The sequence below is a fragment of the Alnus glutinosa genome, chromosome 10, assembly GCF_958979055.1.
Source record: "Alnus glutinosa chromosome 10, dhAlnGlut1.1, whole genome shotgun sequence".
Lineage (NCBI taxonomy): Eukaryota > Viridiplantae > Streptophyta > Magnoliopsida > Fagales > Betulaceae > Alnus > Alnus glutinosa.
Genome location: NC_084895.1, coordinates 18,679,660 through 18,700,916, shown reverse-complemented (window position 1 = coordinate 18,700,916; position 21,257 = coordinate 18,679,660). Strand labels below are relative to the sequence as shown.

Genomic DNA, 21,257 nt, shown 5'->3' with positions numbered 1-21,257 from the left:
TGATAAAATACCCACGATTTTCAATCCTTGCTCAACATGTAACATGCCAACTGCAAATTCTAATAGAGCATAGCTTTCATTTTGTCTTTGTAGGGCAGTACTATTTTACAACTCATTTTTGCATTCGAGGAAAACAATATTAGACTTGATCCTATTCTATCTTGCAGAAATTTACAAAAATTATCCTCCATTCATTTAGGATTTAGGAATAATATTATTTAGTATACAACCGGATTTTTTCTTTACACGTTTTAAAAGTTGATTTTCAATGCCATAACATCAAATTGATATAGTTGTCGTATAATAGTTTACTAAATAACATTACTCTTCACATATTAATGTTAATATGAATATAATAATGTAACAATCCACCCCAATGACACAATATTGTCCACTTTTACCTCTCTGAGCCAAACTTTCTAAGAGGTTATCAATCCTAGTACTACTCTCGCATAAGTACATTTAACTGCAGAGTTCTGATAAGTTCATGGCCATCACATCGATGTGAAACGTCACAACCTATAATCATATTAGCATAACCCAACTACGCTAAGCATATGATGCCAATCAATAGTAACAATGATTTGCAATGACTGTATTTGCATTTTAAAGGACAATCAAAATCTTAAAGAATCAAACTTCCCTAGTGTCAAAAAAAAAAAAAGGGGTTGCAGAAACGAAAACACCAGCAGCAACCTTTCCCTCTAATGAATTGAAAAAAGACAAAATACAGCTGTTCAACGATTAAAGAAGTTAATAAATTAAAGTCAACATTTCACCACTTAACATAACTAGTTATTCATTCAAAACCCAAAATTTACCACATTGAATTCTCTATCATTATCGGTCAGCGACCTTCTATGCTTCTCTTTTCACAAAGTAGAGTTTACCCATGACATGGAGGATGGCAACAAAGGCTATGAAGCCAATGCTCATGACAAGGACAACATTCGGAGAGATCTTGAGTCCCGGGGCGTCGTCTGTGTAAAACTGGAGCATAGTCCCGGCTGCCCCTCCGGAGGCCCCACCAGTCGTCGGCCTCCTCCTACGCATGCTTGCAGTAGCTGCTGCACTTCCCCTCGGGGGAGCTGGTCCGCCCAACGCCATTTCTGCAACAGTCATTCAAAAGATTTAGCAAGAACTTCAAATATCTCACAAACAGAGCTACACAAGTTATATAGGTTAAAATACTCCAAAAACAATCGCGGCATTGCGGTCAAGCATGAAAATAATAGAAAGCTGTTTTCTATTTCTTTCTGTATTTTGTGATGGAAACTTTTAGTGATTACAATTAATTCCTAAAATTACAAGTACACTATTTAGAAAATTGGTGCATGTATTCAACCATAGAATGAATGCTTCAAAGTTTTTGAAATAAATTGTCGAAAACTCAATTTTCTCCTCTTCAGTCAAAGCAAATCTTCCACAAATTAAAACATGCTTAGTGAGAAACCACGAAAATATTACCAACAAAAAGAGAATTTACTCTAAAATACCATGCTAGTTGCACCAAAAAGAACCTAAATTTCTAAATCTACGGTTGAATAATTTCTTTATGTTTTTTAAACGACAACAAATATCGCAATTGGATCTCAATTGCATAGAACTCAAACATTTATTCATGTACGTACAAAACTTGGAACAGTGACAGAAAAATAACGCCAACAAATTGCATTAGCACGTAAAAAGCGAGGAGTCGCTTGGCTTACACGATTTGCCAAACAATGATAAACAAAAATTGATTAAAAAATCAAAATAGCGACGAATTCAAAGAGAATTGCAATAGAATCTATGAACAACGAAAAATAATTCAGAAAATAGATTAAAAAAGAAAAAGAAGAAGAAGCAAACATATTCAACAATCAACATAAAATATTCCTAGAAAGCTAATTCTGAACCCTAGATCTCCAAAATCGAACCAGAAACGTCGGATCTGTGACGAAAGTGCACGAAAAGCCAAATCTCAAAACGAGATCCCAAAAAAAAATTGAATATTTCATGCCATAGATCGGATCTATAACTGCACAATTATATATATTCAATAATCGAAGATCGAAAATTATACATGCATGAGATTTGAATAGCAATGCAAAGGAGAGAAAACTCGCCTGAGTCGACTCGGTGATTCGGAACTTGGCCGCCTTTGAAGATGAGAGAACTGCTTTTGACTCTGCTTGGGATGAATGCTCCGATTCCTTCTTCTCACGATTTTTATACCAACGCGGTTTGTATCGACGACTACTCAACCAATGGTTTTCCGCCACGTCAGACTTGTAAGTTATACAAGCCCTTTTATTCTAGAAAGAGAAGTGTTTAGTTTTTGGAAAGAGTAATGATTAAATACCACCCAAAGATACAACTTTTTGAATTAAGATCCCCTCAAATTCTTTGCCCGAATTTGATAGAATTCGGGCAGGTAGTTGTGAGTGAGCATTTATGAGACCCACCTGACCAAATAAATGTTGGGCTGCCCAACTGTTTATCCGGTCAGGTGAATCTCATAAATGCTTACTCACAATAACCTGCCCGAATTGTATCAAATTCGGACAAAGAATTTGAGGGGATCCTGATCCCAACTTTTTATCACCTTGTCACATTGGTAAGGTGGTCCCCCATTATTTTTTGAATTTTTTTATTTTTTAAAAATAAATTAAGGTAAGGGACCACCTTGCCACATAGGCAAGGTGGTGAAAAATTGTATCTTTAGGTGGTATTCAATCATTACTCTTTTGGAAAATGTTATTTACACATCATGGGCACAACAGCCCCTCACATGGGGGTGGGTTGTTGTGTTAGAATATGATCTTTTGCAACTTCACAACACAATTTTTGACAACTTTGCTTATGTGGCAAGGTGGTCCTCTATCTAGATTTAAGGGTTTTTTTTTTTTTAAAAAAAAAAAAAAAAAAAAAGTAAAAGTAAAAGTTGTTACGTAGACAAAGGTGGTCAAAAGTTGTGTTTCAGGGTGTCAATTTATCATAGCTCTTAGTGTTATTCTCTATTAACTGCTCTGAAATCCGTTTTTCACAGATTGGGGCGGGGCGGGGCGGGTCGGTTTTGCGGGTGCGGGCGGGTCATGCCCACCCCTATTCTCTATGGATAGAGTAATGCTACACATCATCTCCTTGTCCTCCTTTTGTCCCCCCAAAATTGATGTGGCTTTTAAAATCATCATTGAATTTTTGATATATCACTATTGGATTTTGATCCAATGGTGATTTTAAGAGTCATAAATTTTGGGGGGGACAAAAGGAGGACAAGGGGATGGTGTGTAGCATTACTCCTATTTGACATGTTTACAACTTTTATACAACTTCAACAATTTTTTTGAAAATCAATCATTAGATGTGTAAGACCCATATGTAGGAAAAAAGATCCAATGATTAGTTTAAAAAAAAAGTTGTTAGAATTGTACAAGAGTTTGCATAGAAGTTGTAAACGTATCATATCTTTATTCTCTAACACATATCTTTTGTAAGAGAAATGATTGTTGCACGAAAGTTGTAAACGTATTATATCTCATTTGACAAATCTTGCGATCTTTTTAAAGTAAGAAGTGTGTCACTATTAAATTTGTAGAACTCATATGATCTCACATATTCAATGATAAATTTGTACAATTTTTTTTTATACGGAGATGGATAAGAGAATAAAGCTAAATTTTTTTTTTTATTAAATTAGTAATCGTGATTTAAGGATGTGACAAATAACTTTGTGGGCTCAAAAGTGACAAATAACTCATTTGTAAAAAATTTAGATATATTTTTGAGATGACTATTATGAAATTATAAATTTACTTTTTTTTAAAAAAAAAAAAGTTTAAAAGAACAAAAGTTGGATTGGTACTAAGTGGTCAACCACGTCCAAATTCAACCGTTGAGGTGGCTGAACGAAGAACCAATTTAACAATTTATTTACATTTTTTTTTTAATTTGATTTGAGGATATAAGAGAGGGGTTTGGGATTGGGGAGGAGCTTCTTGCTATCTATTAATATAAGGATATAATTTTTTAACAAATTGAGTTGGAGGAAATTGTTTAATTCAGTTTTTAAAAGTGTTATGTGTCCCTTATCATGTTTCTTTAATAGCACATGTTTTTTTAATCTTATTAAAAATAATAATAATAACAGATATTTTTCGGATATTTAAAGGATAGATGACACTTTAGGTACTGGATTAGAGGAATTCCTACAACTTAATTTGTAGGGAATTTAAATCCTTAATAAAATTAGGTTAAGAAAGAAAAAAAAAGAAAAAAGAATGAAGAAAAAGTAAAGGAAAAGTCCACCAACCCTTTAAACTACCACTCGATTGTAATGTCCCCCAAACTATAAATTGTGTTAATGTCCCTCCTAAACTACCAAAAATTGGCAATGTCTTATCCAAGGCTAGAAATGAGCTCAAGCATAAAGGTCAACAAAAAATAGAGGAACAGATTTTAAAGGTGATTATTTGGGAGGTTCGTTCTAGAATTTTAGGGCAAAGGAGATTGAAGAAGTCTAGATAGAATTTCAATCTTTGTCAAGACTAGAATATCAATGTTAATATGCTGATATAATTTTTAAGTTTTTGTTTTGGGGTTTTGTGTTTCTGTACAGGGTTTCTCTTGTGTCCCTGTCACTTGTTTAAGTTGCATTCTGGTTTCGTTTGAATGAAATTGATATAATTATTCATCGAAAAAAAAAAAAGGCTAGCAAGAAAAGAAAAAAAAAAATGCCCCTGAAAAAGGAAAAAGAAAAAAGAAAAAAAGAAAAAGAAAAAGAAAAACTAAAACTAAAAAAAAAATAAAAATAAAAAAGATTTTGGAATTTGCCACCCCTATTAAAATAAACGCACTATTTTAAAAGGTTATCCTGCTATTTTAAAGGCCAAACAGTGATTTTGTCAAACGCTTAACTGTTTTTTTAAAAATCACTTTTTCAAATTGCACTTTTTAAAATCACAAATCCAAACCAACCCTAAATATTAATGGCTTCTAATAGACCATAACTACAGTTATGTATCTTCAACTGTGACTGAATTCTTGAATTCTTCTACTACCATGTGAACTTGTGTAATCAGTAGCAGATGTATTCAATTAATAGTTCTCAAAAGGAGATGAAACTCATCAAGAGAAACAAGCAAAAAGCATTCATTGTCCACTGTTTCAGCAAGTCGACTTGATGATCGGGAATCTGTGATTCAAATATCCACACATAATCAACGGTCCATAAGAATCCATGATCTGAGATCCTTCTCAATTTAGAGGAGGATGGACTTCTACTACTAATTGAAGGGTCTTCTATAATTTACATCTTCAGGTTTGTTTTCGTAACCCATTCTTCTCCTTTACCCTTTTCAGTTCTTTATCAGCATTCCTATCAAAACAATCAAACACATTCACCTCAGGCCGGCTATGGCAGTGGCTCTGTTCCAACATCCCTTCTCTCTCTCTCTCTCTTTAATTTTTTAATTTTTTTATGATTTTTAATTAAGGATATTTTTATTATTGGAGGACATTGACTCAATCTATAGTTTGAGGGAATATTAGTAAGAAAGTGTTCCCGAAAGGGGGCGAAAGTTGTCGAAGATCCTGTGTGCAGCTTAGTAGCAGATAGCCTAAGCGGAACTCAATATTCAACCAACATATGATCTATTTATTGAATTAGCTTACTATCAATAAACCATGTGTTAGGTTCTCGTTGCAGGAGATCTTAGAACGTGCTGGTCGTTTGAATGCGCATAAAAATAGGGTCACTATTAGCCTATCACTAATAAGGGCGGAAAATGGATTCTAGATTAACAATTGGGTAAGAATTTAAAAGGAAATGTCAACAACAAAAGGGTATGAAGACCCATTAAGTCAGGTTTGTGTGTTGTTGCACTAATTGTTTTGCCTATTTTCTAAGCATTTATAGATAGAATTATAAGAATGTCTAATTGTCTATTATGATAATCGGATCTCTCATTCAATTGATTAAATTGTATATGACCCGAATGATGAAAGAGTCTCTTTCTGCCTTTCTGGATTTTATTGTATAGTTTTGTTATACAGGAGAGTGGGCATTTTACAAGTTTCATGTACAACAATTTCTTAATTGAAAACTATTCAAGGATTTTCTTCATTAGTAAATAGAGTATTTAACCCCACGATTTTTTTATTTTATTTTATTTTATTTTATTTTTTTAACCACGAGTGAGTGTTTGTTATTGTTATTTTACTGCTACTACCTTTTTTTACACACCAAATAATTCCTTATCTTTATTGTTACATGGAATTGAACCAACACCCTTTGCAAATTGCAATGAAGTTGAAAACCATTAACCCTTCTGGCATGTTTGGTATACTGAATAATATTGGAAAAAAACAATAGTTATTACTGAAAATGAAAAAATATAAAATGAAATAGTTGTTATTTATTAGTTTGATTGTAATACTAGAATAGTAATAGCTATTCTTATTCCGCTTTTTGGTACTGGTGAATAGAATCATATTATAATTAAATTTCTTAAAAAACCCTTACAATACAACAAAACAAAGATAATTCTGAGGGTCTATTCCGCCTATCAAACGTAAGACAATTCTCTGCCATGAAGTAAAAAAAAAGCCAAAAACTCCAGCCTGTAAATTTGTCCATCCTTATGTCATATACAAGAGAAAGATCTGCAATATCAATCTGTGTACAAGAGCTGTCATCTGAACATGCATAAATAGCATGTATAGAACAAGCCAAAAATCTACACAGAACAATCTCAATAAACATGCGTCACTTCCATGAGTAGTAATTTGTTTGAAACTAGCAGGCATTGTTCAGATGAACCTCTGCTTTGTTGAAGAAAATACCCAACAAAGCAAACTCATGAAATGACAAGGGATCCTCAGAATATTCAAACTGCAGAAAGTTTTTCACTATAACTTGTGGTAGAAGAATAGATGATACACATCCAGTTGTAAAAAGAAGTAAAAAAACTGTACTAAATGTCTGTGCTTATGTTAACGCCTACCAAGTCAGTTCAACTACCCAACGTAACAAAATTAGCATTTCTAACCTTGTTGAACATTAGGGAAGCTGTGGGGGGCATCAACCAACAACATTACAGTTTCAACTTGACACCAAAATTTGGTCAAGCTGGCTATCCCATTTACAACTGAGTGGTGAGGGATTAGAACGCTTCGAAGGACGTGCTCCCTTTGGCAGGGCACTGAAGCAAGAACGCAAATCATCCTCTGTTATCATGATGATAAACCTCCAAATCAGACAAGATAATGACTACAAGTCTACAATGTAGCAGGGAGTGTGTTGTATTGCCGAATTATTATACAGCTGCTATGCAAATCATCTGAGTTTCACTGATTGAAGCACAGATTCTAAGAAACAAGTAGCAAGTTCAACTCTTAAAAGTCTTGAAAAAGCGACCACCTTTCTTTCCCAAACCAGTCTCAGCAAGACTTGATTGGAGGAGAGACCTGCAATCTGGTCGCCATTTTAACTCTTTAAGAACAGAGAACAAGGCTGCCAGGGCAGGAGTCACTTCACTGTCCTTTATTTTGTTACATGATACTACTCTAAGTCTTTGAAGCTCCTTCCAAGAAAGGATTACCAACTCCAAACCTTCCACTGTCAGCAATGAGCATCCTTCCAAAGAAAGCAACTTCACCCCCCTAGGAAAGGAGAAAAGTAAATTTTTCATTCAAAACTTCAAATCAATAATATTTGGCTATAATATACAAGATTTCAAATAGGCAGCTATTAGTTTCCTCATTAGACATTGTATCAAAATGTTGTACACCAAGTTACCAACTAGCCATGGTAAAAGTACACCTTGCCAAATCCTAAAATGATGGATGAACATCCATATAAAGAGCCGTTATCATGAATGTAAAGGCTCTATTTGACAAGTTCATATGGGCTTTATTTATGGCCTCAGATAAAGAATTCTTCAAAGCCAGAAATGAAGAGCATAAACTATACGGCTTACAAGAAAACTTAAATTTGTATGAAAGAAAAACAAAAGCGTGCATGCACACACAAACACATTTCATTTTCCATTTGAATTCATAACCAACACCGATGTCAAAGAAAAACACTACAAAATAAATAAATAAATACAAAGGCCTCAAATACCATTGCAAGAAATATGGATTACTGTGGAAATTGTCATTGAAGCCATTTCTTCAGCCCCCATACAGCTTTGCATATAACATTTAGGCATAGTGCATACAGATATAAAAACATTTGTAATTTCTGGCGTTGATTGCAGGGAATGCATTTTTTCTTTTCTTTTGATAGAAAACTATAAGTCAAGTTACTGTATGGGTTTGAAGGAGTGACTTCATTTTTCAACTGATTCAAGATGGGTGGAGATGCCATTTTGATCCAAAGACCACTGGCTTGACAGGAAATGTTATCTTGATTTCTTGAGAATCTGAATTAAACTTTCCAATAAGTAAATTGTGCTGATATATTTATCACATCTCAATGTCCAACAGCCTTCAAAAAACTATAGAGAAGTCCTCTTTTTGTAATAAAACATCTAGAGAACACTTATTTGGAACATCACAACTAACTTTACATCATTCTTCTTGAAATTGATACTTCCTTATGTATTCACTTTTTTTGATAAGTAAAATCATTAAAAGCATAAGACGCCCCAGGTACACATGAAATATACAAGACAAAACACCTAACTCGAAAATAATAATAATAATAATAATAATAATAATAATAAAAATAAAAATCATGATAACTAATCACCAAAGGATAAACAAAACCAGCTGTCCAGAAATACAGATTAAGGAAGAATAAAGACTGAATTTCCTTCAAAGTCCTCACTTTCTTATGTATTCACACTGATGAAAACTTTAAATTACAAACTTTTAGTTCTCTAGTTTACTGATCTCTTAGGATCTTAAAAACATGGTCATCTGGCAAACAGAAACACCTTCTTCCATAAAAGAATTCAACTTATTATTTAAGAACTTACTACTATGTAAATTTCATTATTCTTTTATACTAAATTACTGTATCTGTTCTGTTCATAACATCCATGGGTTGGGAGGATGAAGGCTCTGCATTTTCCCCATTACCTTACATGCATTTCCAGCTGTGGAGAAACCGTAGCCATAACATGTTTTTATTCAACATTGGCTCAGACCCATCTCAATCTCTCACATATTCTCTGACTTGCTTTAGGGAAAACCCAGTGCAAGGACACACATCAAACTTAGAGATCTTCTTGTATAAAGAAATTGGAATACAATAAAAGAAGATAGGGTAACTCAAGGAAAGAAGTAAACCCCAATAATTTTTCTTCCATGGCTCGCACTTGGTTAAAGGATCATGTTAGGATTCTTTTAAATAATATTGTATCTTTAAGTTTTAGCCACTAAGTTGGAGCCCTCCAACTTACAGAGGAATCAGTGATACCTTGGGTTCTTACATATACTGTGTACCGGTTTGGAATATCTAAAAGACATGCTCGAGACAATAAATGTCTTAGGTTACTGAAACTTTCATACTAGCAAGTCGGGGCACCTAATAAGTAATTTCGTTCAACAATTGACCTCATTATTATGGACTTTTTGTTTCAGGTTTGAATCACATTTTATTGTGCACATATACCCCAACTAAGGACCTCTCCTCAACAATGCATAAACTTTCGCTTTTAGTTTTTATGTTTTGGAGAATTAATACTAGTGTTTCAGTCAGAGGATATAGCAAATTCTTTAATAAAAATTACAACTCACAAATACTGATTTCAAAGAATTCCTAACATCTTGTAATGGCTGCTTTTCAAGTTCACCTCATATCAACTCTCAATTTCATCCACAAGTACATAGCTAGGCAGCTTGAGAAATTTCCATGAAGTTTTCTTCTAAGTTTAATTACAACTTGACTTAAAGAGTTATAACCGCTGTGAGCAAAATTAAAAGGGACAAAGGCTTGTATTTTTTTTTCATCTAAATCTTGGGGCACCCTGAATTATATCTCACCAGGTCAGTTAGTAGCTGTAAATGTCTATGGAAAACAAATACAGTCACAAAAAGATTGTTCATGCTAACAAGAATATTTTCCAAAGGAAAGACTACTGTTGTTTTGTTATTTTTTTTTCTTTAGGTGCTAAAATAGAAACTATTGAGCAGCACTGAGTGTTTTTATTTTTATTATTATTATTATTTCATTTTTGTTCTCAATGTATATTTTTCTCACACTTTTGAGGGCATACAACAATGTCTAGCTAATACATGAACTTTGTTAGTAATACAGTAACAGCTACTTTCTCGTCAACTAAAAACAGCAAGCGCAATCACCATACAATCTTAAAACGCATTAAAAGTGAACTCCATAATTGTAATAAATCTGTACAACACAACGACAAAGAGAGCTCATACCTACAAATACCAGCAAATCCGAAAACCTCATTCTCCAACCCCCAACAATCCTGCAACACAATCTCCCTAACCTCCCTACACACCAAAAACAGCGCTCTCACGCCGTGCTGATCCCTAGGCCGCATTTGACACCGCTGTAAATGCAAGCCTTCCAGCGTCTTACACAACCCCAGATGCTCGTCTGGGCCAGGGCTCGAGTCGATGCTCCTGCACGACTGCAGCCTCAAAGTCTTCAAATTCCCACAATAGGATAAAGCGGCCAACCACCCGGCATCCATCCTGTGATCTCTCAGAATCATTTCCTCCAGCATCTGGCAGCACTGCCCAATCGCCTTGATCCCGTCATAGCTTCCCTCGCAACCGCACAGCTCAAGCCTCACCAACCGCCTACACCCTTGCGCCAATATCGTCAACCCGATATCCGATACCACCGAGCCGTAAAACCCATCAACCCAACCGACTAATTTCACAATCTGCAAGTTCGTAAACCCCGAAATCCCTCTCAAGCTCAAATCCCCACAACAATGGAGCTCCAATTCCTGCAGTATCTGACACTCCTTGGCTACCGACAACAACCCATCTTCGCTCGCTCCGATAGCCACCAATCTCCGGAGATTCGGGTACGACTCGGCCAACGACTTGAGCCCCTGGTCAATGACCCGGGTCGGCAAGAAATCGGTCTCCCCGATAAACCCATTTCCGGAGAAGTTCGAATCGACGTGGACCGAAACGGCCTTGTGGGTCACGAGAATGCCGGAGTTTCGGCGCGACCGGATACAGGCGCGGACGATATCGGCTTCCGAGACATTGGCGAACCGGCGAAAAAGCCGACCCGAGTCGAGAAACCCCCAGTCCAAGAGCTTGAGCGATTGCACCAAGCGACCGTGAAGGAACAACCAGCGCTTGCAGACCAAGGAATTGGAATGGTATTGGGATACAGGAAGCTTGGAGAAGATACGCAATAGAAGAGTGTCGGAGAGGAGGGAGGTGGGATCGGGTGCGGCGTGTTCTAGGGAAAGGGCGGTGAGGTCGAGGGAAGACGAGGAGCAGGAGGTTGTTGGGGAGGAAGGAGACGGCGACGTGGCGATAGGGGATTGGTGGTGCTGGTGGTGGAGCTGCATCTGGAGAATAGCATGCTTGAGAGCTTCCTGGTCTTTGAAAAATACGTCTGGGAGGCTCAGAGGCCTTGCTCTGGCCCTCTTTGGGTTCGGGTGATTGGGAGGGCTAGGGTTTGTCTCCGCCGAATCTGACATTTCTCTTTTATTTTATTTTATTTATTGAGGTTGTTATATTAGAATTGCCTTGGCTTTAAGGTTTGGAGGTTTGAAATTCTTCTAATCGATGAAACCCAAGCCAAGCCAAGTACCCTGCTGTTTTGTTTTTTTTTGTCTCTCTGGATTTCTGAACAGATTCATGGGATTATGGAAATATCTAACTAGTTTTATAATGACATTTTTAAGCAATTGAGTGCGGTTAAGGAAAGCATAGCTTTTATAAGACTTTCACAAATTAATCTGTTTCTCCACGTCACATTTATCACATCGGTAGCTAAAAAAATAGAATAAAGTTTCTTCTTTTTTTTTTTTTTTTTTTTTAAATGAAATAAAGAATATCAATTTCATGATCTGTACTTAAAGTTAACACAGTTTGACATAGTTTAAAAGACGTTTCATCATTGACTCCATATATACGGTTAAACACACAAACTTTTTATCCCAATCATGAAATAAATAATCTATTTCATTTCAAAATGAGAGAATTCGATTCTACTAAAATGTAGATTATTACGCAGTAGACTAATAACACTTATCATGTAAACAACTAAAATGTGTACAGTCCACATGAGTTATATGACACTCATTTTTATAAAATATAATCATACGAGAGATGTAGTAAAATTCATTCTTTTGTTAAACATTTTGTTCGGAAATGGATCCTCTCCATTTCAGCCAATTAGTTGATTTAGAGGGGCAAAATGGTCATTTTATTTTTTAAAACCATTTTACCCATCTTGAATACACTAACCGAAATGGAGAGGATCATTCTCTATTTTGTTCATATCTTTTGTTTTCTCCTCTTAAAATAAAAATATTAACAAACAATGCAAACACAAAAAAAATAATTTTAAATTTACGTCACATTAAAATATTTATTTAAATGAAAAAAAAACCTTATTTTTTTAAAAAAATTGTATTATTTTATTATTTTTGTATAATTTTTTTTAAGATTTTTTTTTAAATTTTTTTTATATAGTGTCAAATGTCAACCTAACATACTATTAATATCTTGACGAAAAATGTAACAGAAGTACTAAACGAGTTTTTACTCTTAACTCAGGTACGACCTATGAAACAAATAAAAACTCAAGTTTTAAATTTAAAAAAACCTAAAATTCAAGTACTACAGGGTATTTAACCCTAAAATTTAACAAGTTTTGGTATCTCAATCTTTATTAGTTTCACAATTTAATTTTTTTATTTATCGTTCAGGAAAAAAGAAAAAGAAAAAAAAAAAAAAAAAAAAAAAAAAAGAGGGAGAAAAATGATTACCAAATGAGTACTGTGGTTATAGGCTATAATAAAGATTGTAATCCCTTTTGAAGTTCCATAAATTTGTCTCACGTGAGGGAGGCGGTGACGCAATCGGTTCCGCAAGTACACCTCAGGATCAGAGTGTTGGACTTTTTGTGAACGGATAAGATTTTTCAGGGCCTCTATTCTTTTTCCTTTTTTTCCAGAAAAGAAATCAAAATTATGTTGTCGTTATCTAATATATAATTATTTTTCTTTTTCAGAATTCAAAGCCCCGCCGTTTTGTATTTTGTTGCGGGTGTACGTTACAGTTAGATGTGATCATGATTCATGACGAAAGAGGCTTTTTTTTGGTGTGAAATTTGATTCAGTAGGTCGCGCATTATTTTCTGTTTCTGTGGCCTTTTGAATGCACTTCCCCTTGGCCCCTCCCAACAGTACACAGTTTAATGTTTATAGTGATGTTCGAAACTGTGTCTTATGCCGTCAAGCTTTTTGTGAGGATGATGAGCCATTATTGAACCTTTCAAGTATTTTTTTTTTTTTACTTATGTAAAAATCATCATTAAGTGATTGAAAAAAAAAAAAAACAGCACTTAAGAGCGTAAGAATGTGTGAAACATTTTTCTTCTTCAAGTATTGGTAGCATTCCATTTTTTAAACTCTTGTATGCCAAGGTTATATTTGTTATGCGGAATACGTTTTTTAAGTAGTCATTTTTTTTTTTTTTTTTTTTAAATTTTTGGTTGCAAACCACTTTTTGGAATAATTATTCTCATGAAAATGGCTATTCTGATAACTAGAGTAATAGTTATTCGACTAAAAAATTAGAAGAAAAACTATTCTTCTAAAAAAATAAGAGAAATAATTATTAGGGGTGAGAATGAGTCAGATCGGGTCGGTTTTTCCACACCCGGCCCGCAAGTCACGGGTTTGAAAACTATGATCCGCAACCCGCAATTTAGAATGTTAATCCGTTAGGTGTCTAGTATCACGTGGCGGGGTGGAGTCAGGGCGGGGCAGGTATCTTCTGATTTCAAAGATGAAGCAAACAAAGCTGGTCATTGAAACCAGGGATCGAAGACTCGTGAATGAAGGACAGGTGGCTTACTTTGCAAAGGGCATTAATGAGGCGTTTCAGATACCCAAAAAGGTGCTCCAACTGTTAGGGGTGAATCATAATATTTCAATCGAATAACTATTCCTCTAGTTATTGTGGAAAGGTGCTCCAACAAACAAGCAAGGAAACGTAGAGTCCACTATTGCCACTACTCGTATTAATGATCTCACTTCTCAACATTATTTTACACTTCTCCAAATTCGGCGCACACCTCTTCCTTTGGCAGCATGAAAGCCACGTGGCCTTTGATAATAGCTTGAAACTGCATATTTTCTCTATTAAAATAAGCATTATCATACTATATTTTATTATAATTCTTGCATTTTATATTTAATTGGGAAATATTGTTTAATTATTAAAGTTGAGCTTAAATTAGTATTAATGCAATGAATTGTTATTTTGTAGAAGACTAAAAGGAGAAAGACGTGTGGAGGACCAAGGAAATAAAGAATAAATTCGTGGGATCCACATAGAAGAAAACAAAACATGAAAAATAAGAAAAGCATCTCTTTCCATAACAAGGCAATTGATTTTCTTTCCTTATCTGACAGATTTATGGGGACCTAACTCACACATATTTCCTACAATGAAAAGATTAGCACCTAATCAGCTCTTTTCATGCATAACTCACCGACACATGTATAGAGACATGGAAAAGTCATGCGCTGCATTAATTGTCGAGATACGTGATTTATTTTCCATAAAGAGCCAAACTTTCAATAATTCTTAAACAAGGAAAGAATCAAGAAAGCATGTGTGTGGCATCAAAAGACCTAGCAAATTAGTCTATATATATATATATATATCATGCTTTGCTTGTGCAAGAAGAGAAGAAGCCGGGGGAGAAGCCAAAGGAGAAACAGAGAAGGGGGCAATTATGGAGGCTCTCAACCGGTTTTGTTGTTTGTTATTTTTTATAAACATAAGTGGTTAAATCTCTAGCTAAGGCTAAGGGTGAAGCCTAGTATTTTTATTATGTATTATTGAGACTATGTTATTTGTTTTTCATAGATTAATGATTAAATTTGGGAATGATTTTTATTTGAGAGTAATTTAATGAAACAAGTTTATTTTGATTCATTATAATTTTTGTTTATATCAAATGCTTACTTTGTTTGATTTGATATAATTCGAAAATATATTGAATGCTTAATTTATTGTGTCATGTTTTTGAAATCAAATTCTCAATCAACCCATATTTGATCTATTTTATATTATGTCTCAAGAATATGTAATAAATTACTAAGTGGATCCCTGAAGCCTTAGTGTTTTCTTTTAATTTTTCTTTCTATTAATTTAGTTTAGTTAATTTTATTTTAGTTTATCATCTATCCATTGCTCCACTTTTTAGTGGAAAAATCAAATCAATTTACTTTTCTGCACAATAGTAAGAATTTTACTTAGTATCTACTATTCCCTGTGGATCGACCTCGTACTTACCGAGAATTATTACTTGCGAAAACCTACACTTGGGTTTGCACCCTTTGTGGTCCAACAGCCTTAAGCCGACAACTTTGATTAAATGCGACAAATGCATAATAGGAAACAAAGGTTATATACCAACTAGATGCATGTGCGGGGCGGGTCGGGAGAAATCAATTTCTACAAGCCGCCCTGCAAATAGCAGGGCAGCCAAACTAATACTCGCCTCATACATTTTGCACTTAATAACCGTAATTTCCGGGACAGGAAGGGGCGGGGTAGGGTGGATTTGGGGTACGGGCGAGTTCTGCCCACTCCTAATAACTATTCTTGGAGGAATATACTGTTTTTTTTTTTTCAAAAAACCTCACGTTACTTTTTTATTTTTGTAAAAGTCCATATATCTCTCTCAAACTAGTAATACCACCCAATTGTCAATGTCTCCCAAGGCCAATAACAAGACAAAAATAATCCTAATTTTTTTAATAAGACACAAATATCCCCTATAAATTCTACAAAAATAATAAAAAAATTAAAGAAGAAGAAGAAGAAGAAGGGGTGGTCATTGAACCACCCCCAGGGTTTCCTTCTCTCTCTCTCTCTCTCTCTCTCTCTCTCTCTCTCTCTCTCTCTCTCTCTCTCTCTCTCTCTCTCTCTCTCTCTCTCTCTCTCTCTCTCTCTCTCTCTCTCTCTCTCTCTCTCTCTCTCTCTCTCTCTGTGTGTGTGTAGAGTTTGCTTTTGTGTTTTTTGGTTTCTCTATTGCTCTCTAGAAGGTTTGGTTCAATGGTACAACAAAAGGTGCAGAACAGGGGAAGAGTGGAGAACGCAATGGCAAATGAGGCCATGGTGTCATTCACGATGGTGAAGCCATGGGTGCTAGTGGAAGCTCTAAAGGCGAACGGCGTTTTGCAGTTCTACAAGGTTGCGTTCGGCACTGAGGAGCTTGGTCGAACCATGCACCATAAGCAAAAAAGGCCAAGCACGAGCTTCCCCTTGTCCTCTCCGCTCAACTCAAGCTTGGGGGCTCCACTATTCTCGTCTCCGACGTCGCTGATGACTCTGCCACTTCGACCAAGACTAAGGGGACTAGAATCACTCCCTGTTTGGAGTGGCTGATCCACTCCCTGGGGGTGGTTTAGCCACTCTGAACCACCTGGGGGCGGTCTGGCCACCACTCCCAAGTGATGTGGGTGGTTTGGCACCTTGGGTGTGCGTGCATATATATATATATATATATATATATATTTCCTTTCTATTGGTTGCTTTCTATAATTTTTATTAAGAGTGATTTTGTCATTAGGTAGACATTGATAAGTGAATGGTATTTTGAGGAGAGTATGTGGATTTTTTCCTCTTTTTTTTTTTTTTTTTTTTTTTTTTTTTTTTTTAATAATAAAAAAAAAAAATTATTAATTAATTCTATGGGTGGCTGACCACCCAACAAAACACCACGAGGGGCTTCGGGGGTGGTGCAACCACCCATGGTATCCTATTAGGGTGGCCGGCCACCCCTTGTGGAATTGTGGTGATTGGCTACCCATAGATTTTATTTTATTTTTTTGAAAAAAAAAAAAGAAGGTAAAGTCCACATAACTCCTTCAAAGTACCAAAAATTATCAATGTTCCCCCCAATGACCTAAGCACCCTTAATAAAATAAAATACTAAAAATTCAAAAAAAAAAAAAAAAGAAAAGAAAAGAAAAGAAGAAGAAGAAATAAATAAAAACCAAGGTGGCCAAATTTAAAAATTAAAATAAAATTTAAAAGTTTTTAGTATTTTTTTCATAAAAAAAAAAATTAAGATTTTTTTTTTTTGTTTTTTAAAAGAAATTAATTTTTTTTCTTCCTGTTTTTAAAAAGAAAAATTAAAATTTTGGTTTTTTAAAAGAAAAAAATTAAAATTTTTGTTTTTTGACTTTATAAGAGTATTTTTGTCTTATTGAAAAATTGCCATGTCATTTTTGTCTTTTTGTTGGCCTTGGGGGGATATTGACAATTGTTTGGTAGTTTGGGAGAACATTGTTAATTATGTGGTAGTTTGAGAGGTGTATGTGAACTTCCCCCCCCCCCCCCCCACCCCCCCCGCCCCCGCCCCCGGGGCCAAAAAAAAAAATCTTTAGTATTTTAGGAATTTTGGTTCAGAGAGCATGCATTGTCACCAAAAAAAAAAAAAAAAAAAAAAAAAAAAAGAAGGGATGATCATTCCATTCTGACATCTTATATTCCTAGAAGGATGACCATTTTGCGTACTTAACGTGTCCTAAATGCCCAAGAGGTCAGGTTTTGGTTCAACGTGAGGAGATAATGATAGAAGTTATGAAATTGTTATCACACTTATTATCCATCTTAGCGAGCCAAAAACATATAGCAATAATCCATCAAATATTTGAAAGAGTCCCTGAGGCGCAAAACAAAAAAAAAAAAAAAAATCTTTAAAGCTATATATTTGTCAACAAGAGAGGGATGGCTCATAATCATAAGCTACTAGATTAGAAGGATTCTAAATGAAGTGAAGCATCCACGAAGGAATCAAATGCTTATTCTATTCTTTTACTTGGCGTAGTTATGTCATCTTGGACTTGAACTACAAAGACCTCACATGTGAAGGAAATCATCGCACCTACAATCCAACCAATTCAGAGATAATCAATAGATTCATTTTCAAGAGCGATTCATCCTTTCTGTCAGGCAGTGCTCCTCGAATATGTCTTGCCAATCGACAAAGCGGTGCCACTTCTAGGATTTGGTGTGGCCAAGCTCAAGAATTGTCGCTTTAGGAGGGGAAGAAGGCTGGCTGATAAGCAATCATCGCAACATCAGCACAACAATGAGATCGAAAATGCATCTGCTCGTGAAAGTTTTGAAATAAATGGAAGGGGAAAATGCTAAATTGGTCGTTATGGTTTGAAGTTTTGACAAACAGTTCATTATGGTTTAAAAAGTGACTAAATACTCCATAGGGTAAGGAAAAAAAAAAAAAAAAGGTCCCTACCATTAGAAAAATTAGCAGAATCTGTTAATGTGCTACATCAGCACCAATTATATTGTGACACGTGTCACTTATAATAATTTTTTATTTTATTTTTTTAAAAAACCTATATGTATATATGAGGGGGTGGCTGAACCACCGCCTTTGGTCAAATTGTTTACTCCTTTGGATTCTCAGCCAATAGATAGTTGATGGGGTAAATAAATCAGCTCAAGCTGTGCAAGCTAAAGAAGCTGGAATTCGTCAAATTGGTGCAATTGCTCGCCAGTAAACTATGTGTATGTTGAAATCTATAACTCTATTCTTCTTCTGCCTCAAACCAGCTCCCTTCAGCACCCCCCCCCCCCCCCCCCCCCCCCGCCCCAAAAAAAAAAAGAAAAAAAAAAAAAACCCTTGTTTGCTTTCAAACTCTATTTTTCCATTTGGTTTTGTTTATGCTTGTTGTCCCTTTTCTAATATTGGGACCATACTTCTTCATATTGTACAACAATGATTAAAGAGAGAGCTATCCTACCCATCATCTCTTTGAAACATGTCGTTGCTGAAGTTGTAAATCGCCAAGGAAACCTAGCACATGCAATGAGCTCAGTTTAGTTGGAAAGAAGTTTAAGTATGTACTTTTTCATAAAATGTTATGAGGTTTCAAATATTCATGCTAGATAATCATTGTCACATTAATTATGCAACTATGAAAAATAGTACATTTAGAAGGCAGTTCAAGGCATAATCAAGGAAAAACATGATGCAGTTTTAAGACATAAAATCATGTTGATAAAATGTATATATAATATAATGATAGTAATTATTTCATAGTCCGTAACAATTCTCCACATGGCCTATCCGTACTTATAACCCTTTCACGGTGAGGTTTGTGTGTCCCTTGTGACATATGGTGCAACACCGGTGCCTTGGTAAGGTACAATGGCCAACCACCTAGTTGTCCAATTGAGTCCGACCTCAGGTAATGCACACAACTAGCGGTGCTGTAGGGTGTAATCACCATCCGTACATGATTGCACCAGTCACTTCCAACCATTGGATTCAAGGCAATTAACATTAAAAAGAAAAACGTGGGTTATAGGGTCAAGTAGATATCAGTGTGCATGTACCCCAGATTCTTCACCCCTTTTTTCCAATGGCAGTATACCACATCAATATAAAATTTAGTTGAGAACATAATTCATTTCATGGATAACACAAGAATATCATTTTACTTGTAAATCAACATTTATAAAAATACTAGGTCTCATGACATATTTTTATGAAATACATGTATGGCAAAATGCACTTGCAGTTTATAGATAAAATATTCATGTTTGATGACATAGTATTTTAGGGTTTCTATGGGTGATTACTTACTTTTCTTTTTTTCTTTTCTAATTGATTCAGGAAATGGTTACATAGGAGGATCATTCCCACTCTTAATCCAAAAGGAAGAGAGAGTGGGGGATACTAAAGAAAAACAACAAATAACCGAAAAAATGGTGGGCTATCTAATAATAAACCTAAAACGAAAACAACAGTGTGAAAATACAAACAAACAATAGGAAATGGGACAAACAAGTATCCCAGTCCTCTCAATATGGCTACATAAAGTGGTTACAGAATTAAAATGGGTACAGATTAAAGTGAACTTATCTGAACACCCCCCTTGGAATCAGCAACAACAACCGGAATGAGGTTGAAGCAGAAGAAGTACTATCAGAGTCTGAATCAAGTACTGTCGAAGAGAGAGGCACCAACACAAATTCAGCTACAAAAATCTCGTCAAAAAAATCAAACCATTGAAAATCAGGGAGACAGTAACTCACACAGCACAAAAAGTGCAGCAAAAAACAAAGAAAGCTACAAAAATGCATGAGAAATAGATCTCAAAACCCAACCAATTTCAGGAAGGAGGCGAGTGGTGCAACACAGCGGTGAACGGATAGAGGTGCTACAGACGCTGAGAGGAGAGTATGAAGGAGACCAGAGCTTCTAGTTTGGTCGGAAAGTGCAACCACAAAAAACATCGAAAAATAATACAAGGGCAAGAAAAAAGAAATAGAGAAGAGGGAGGAGGAGAATAGAGAAGGACTCCATATTTCCTCCCCGGAGAAACCTCACAAAGGAGGTGGCTACTCTCACTGAGGAGATGGAAGAAAACCTAAGGTTTTCGGTAGCTCTCTCTCAACAAGAGAGAGCTTTTTGCCTAAAAGGGGTTGAACAAAAGCTGTGGGTGATTACTTACCTAGAATGCTAAAATCCAACCTTGGATCCTCCGAAAGGTCAAACTTCTTGTTTCTACATGTTCATACTTTAAAATTAGCCATATACCTAAACACAAACCCTAATCACACTTAAAAGCTCTAAACTAAGTTTTTGTTGTTGCAGTAATTGATCATTAGCATAGGGGAGTTTGATTACTCATGTGTAGTATTGATTACTGCTAGGGATGATCAATCACTAACTATTCAAAATCCATTTTGTGCAATTTCTGTGTCCTACCACTCAACTTTACCAAAATTCACTCGTAGTAAAGGGTCCTAAAGGTAGGCACTTTACAAGCCTAGAACACATTTATGAATCAAAGGTTTCACCTTTGATACAAAAACCTTAAAGATGTCACATCTATTACCAACAAAGTTTTAAAACAAGACAAACCTACAAAAAGGATTGTGTAGAGCCAAATATTTGAAAGATTAACTTTATTTTAACCTAGAGCCAAATATTTGAAAGATTTGTCAAACAAAATAACAAACAAAAATAAAACTGAATAAGAACAATTTATAAAAAAAAACTAAGGCATCAGAACTCACCAAATTAAATCAAACACTCTACT

General features: G+C 35.3%; 2 protein-coding genes across 2 annotated transcripts; both read right to left on the bottom strand.

The window, feature by feature from the left end:
- Window positions 1-687: 687 nt before the first annotated feature.
- Window positions 688-2,258, bottom strand: LOC133878829 (protein transport protein Sec61 subunit beta). Its single transcript, XM_062317373.1, has 2 exons — window positions 2,109-2,258; window positions 688-1,109 (listed from the first exon to the last, which is right to left on the bottom strand). Exon 2 carries the CDS (start codon window positions 1,105-1,107, stop codon window positions 859-861), a length of 249 nt encoding a protein of 82 aa, XP_062173357.1. The 5' UTR covers window positions 1,108-1,109; window positions 2,109-2,258; the 3' UTR covers window positions 688-858.
- Window positions 2,259-6,866: 4,608 nt separating this feature from the next.
- Window positions 6,867-11,697, bottom strand: LOC133879940 (F-box protein At5g51370-like). Its single transcript, XM_062318764.1, has 2 exons — window positions 10,375-11,697; window positions 6,867-7,644 (listed from the first exon to the last, which is right to left on the bottom strand). The coding sequence occupies exons 1-2, from the start codon at window positions 11,625-11,627 to the stop codon at window positions 7,371-7,373; spliced, it is 1,527 nt and encodes a 508-aa protein (XP_062174748.1). The 5' UTR covers window positions 11,628-11,697; the 3' UTR covers window positions 6,867-7,370.
- Between the last annotated feature and the right edge of the window lie 9,560 nt (window positions 11,698-21,257).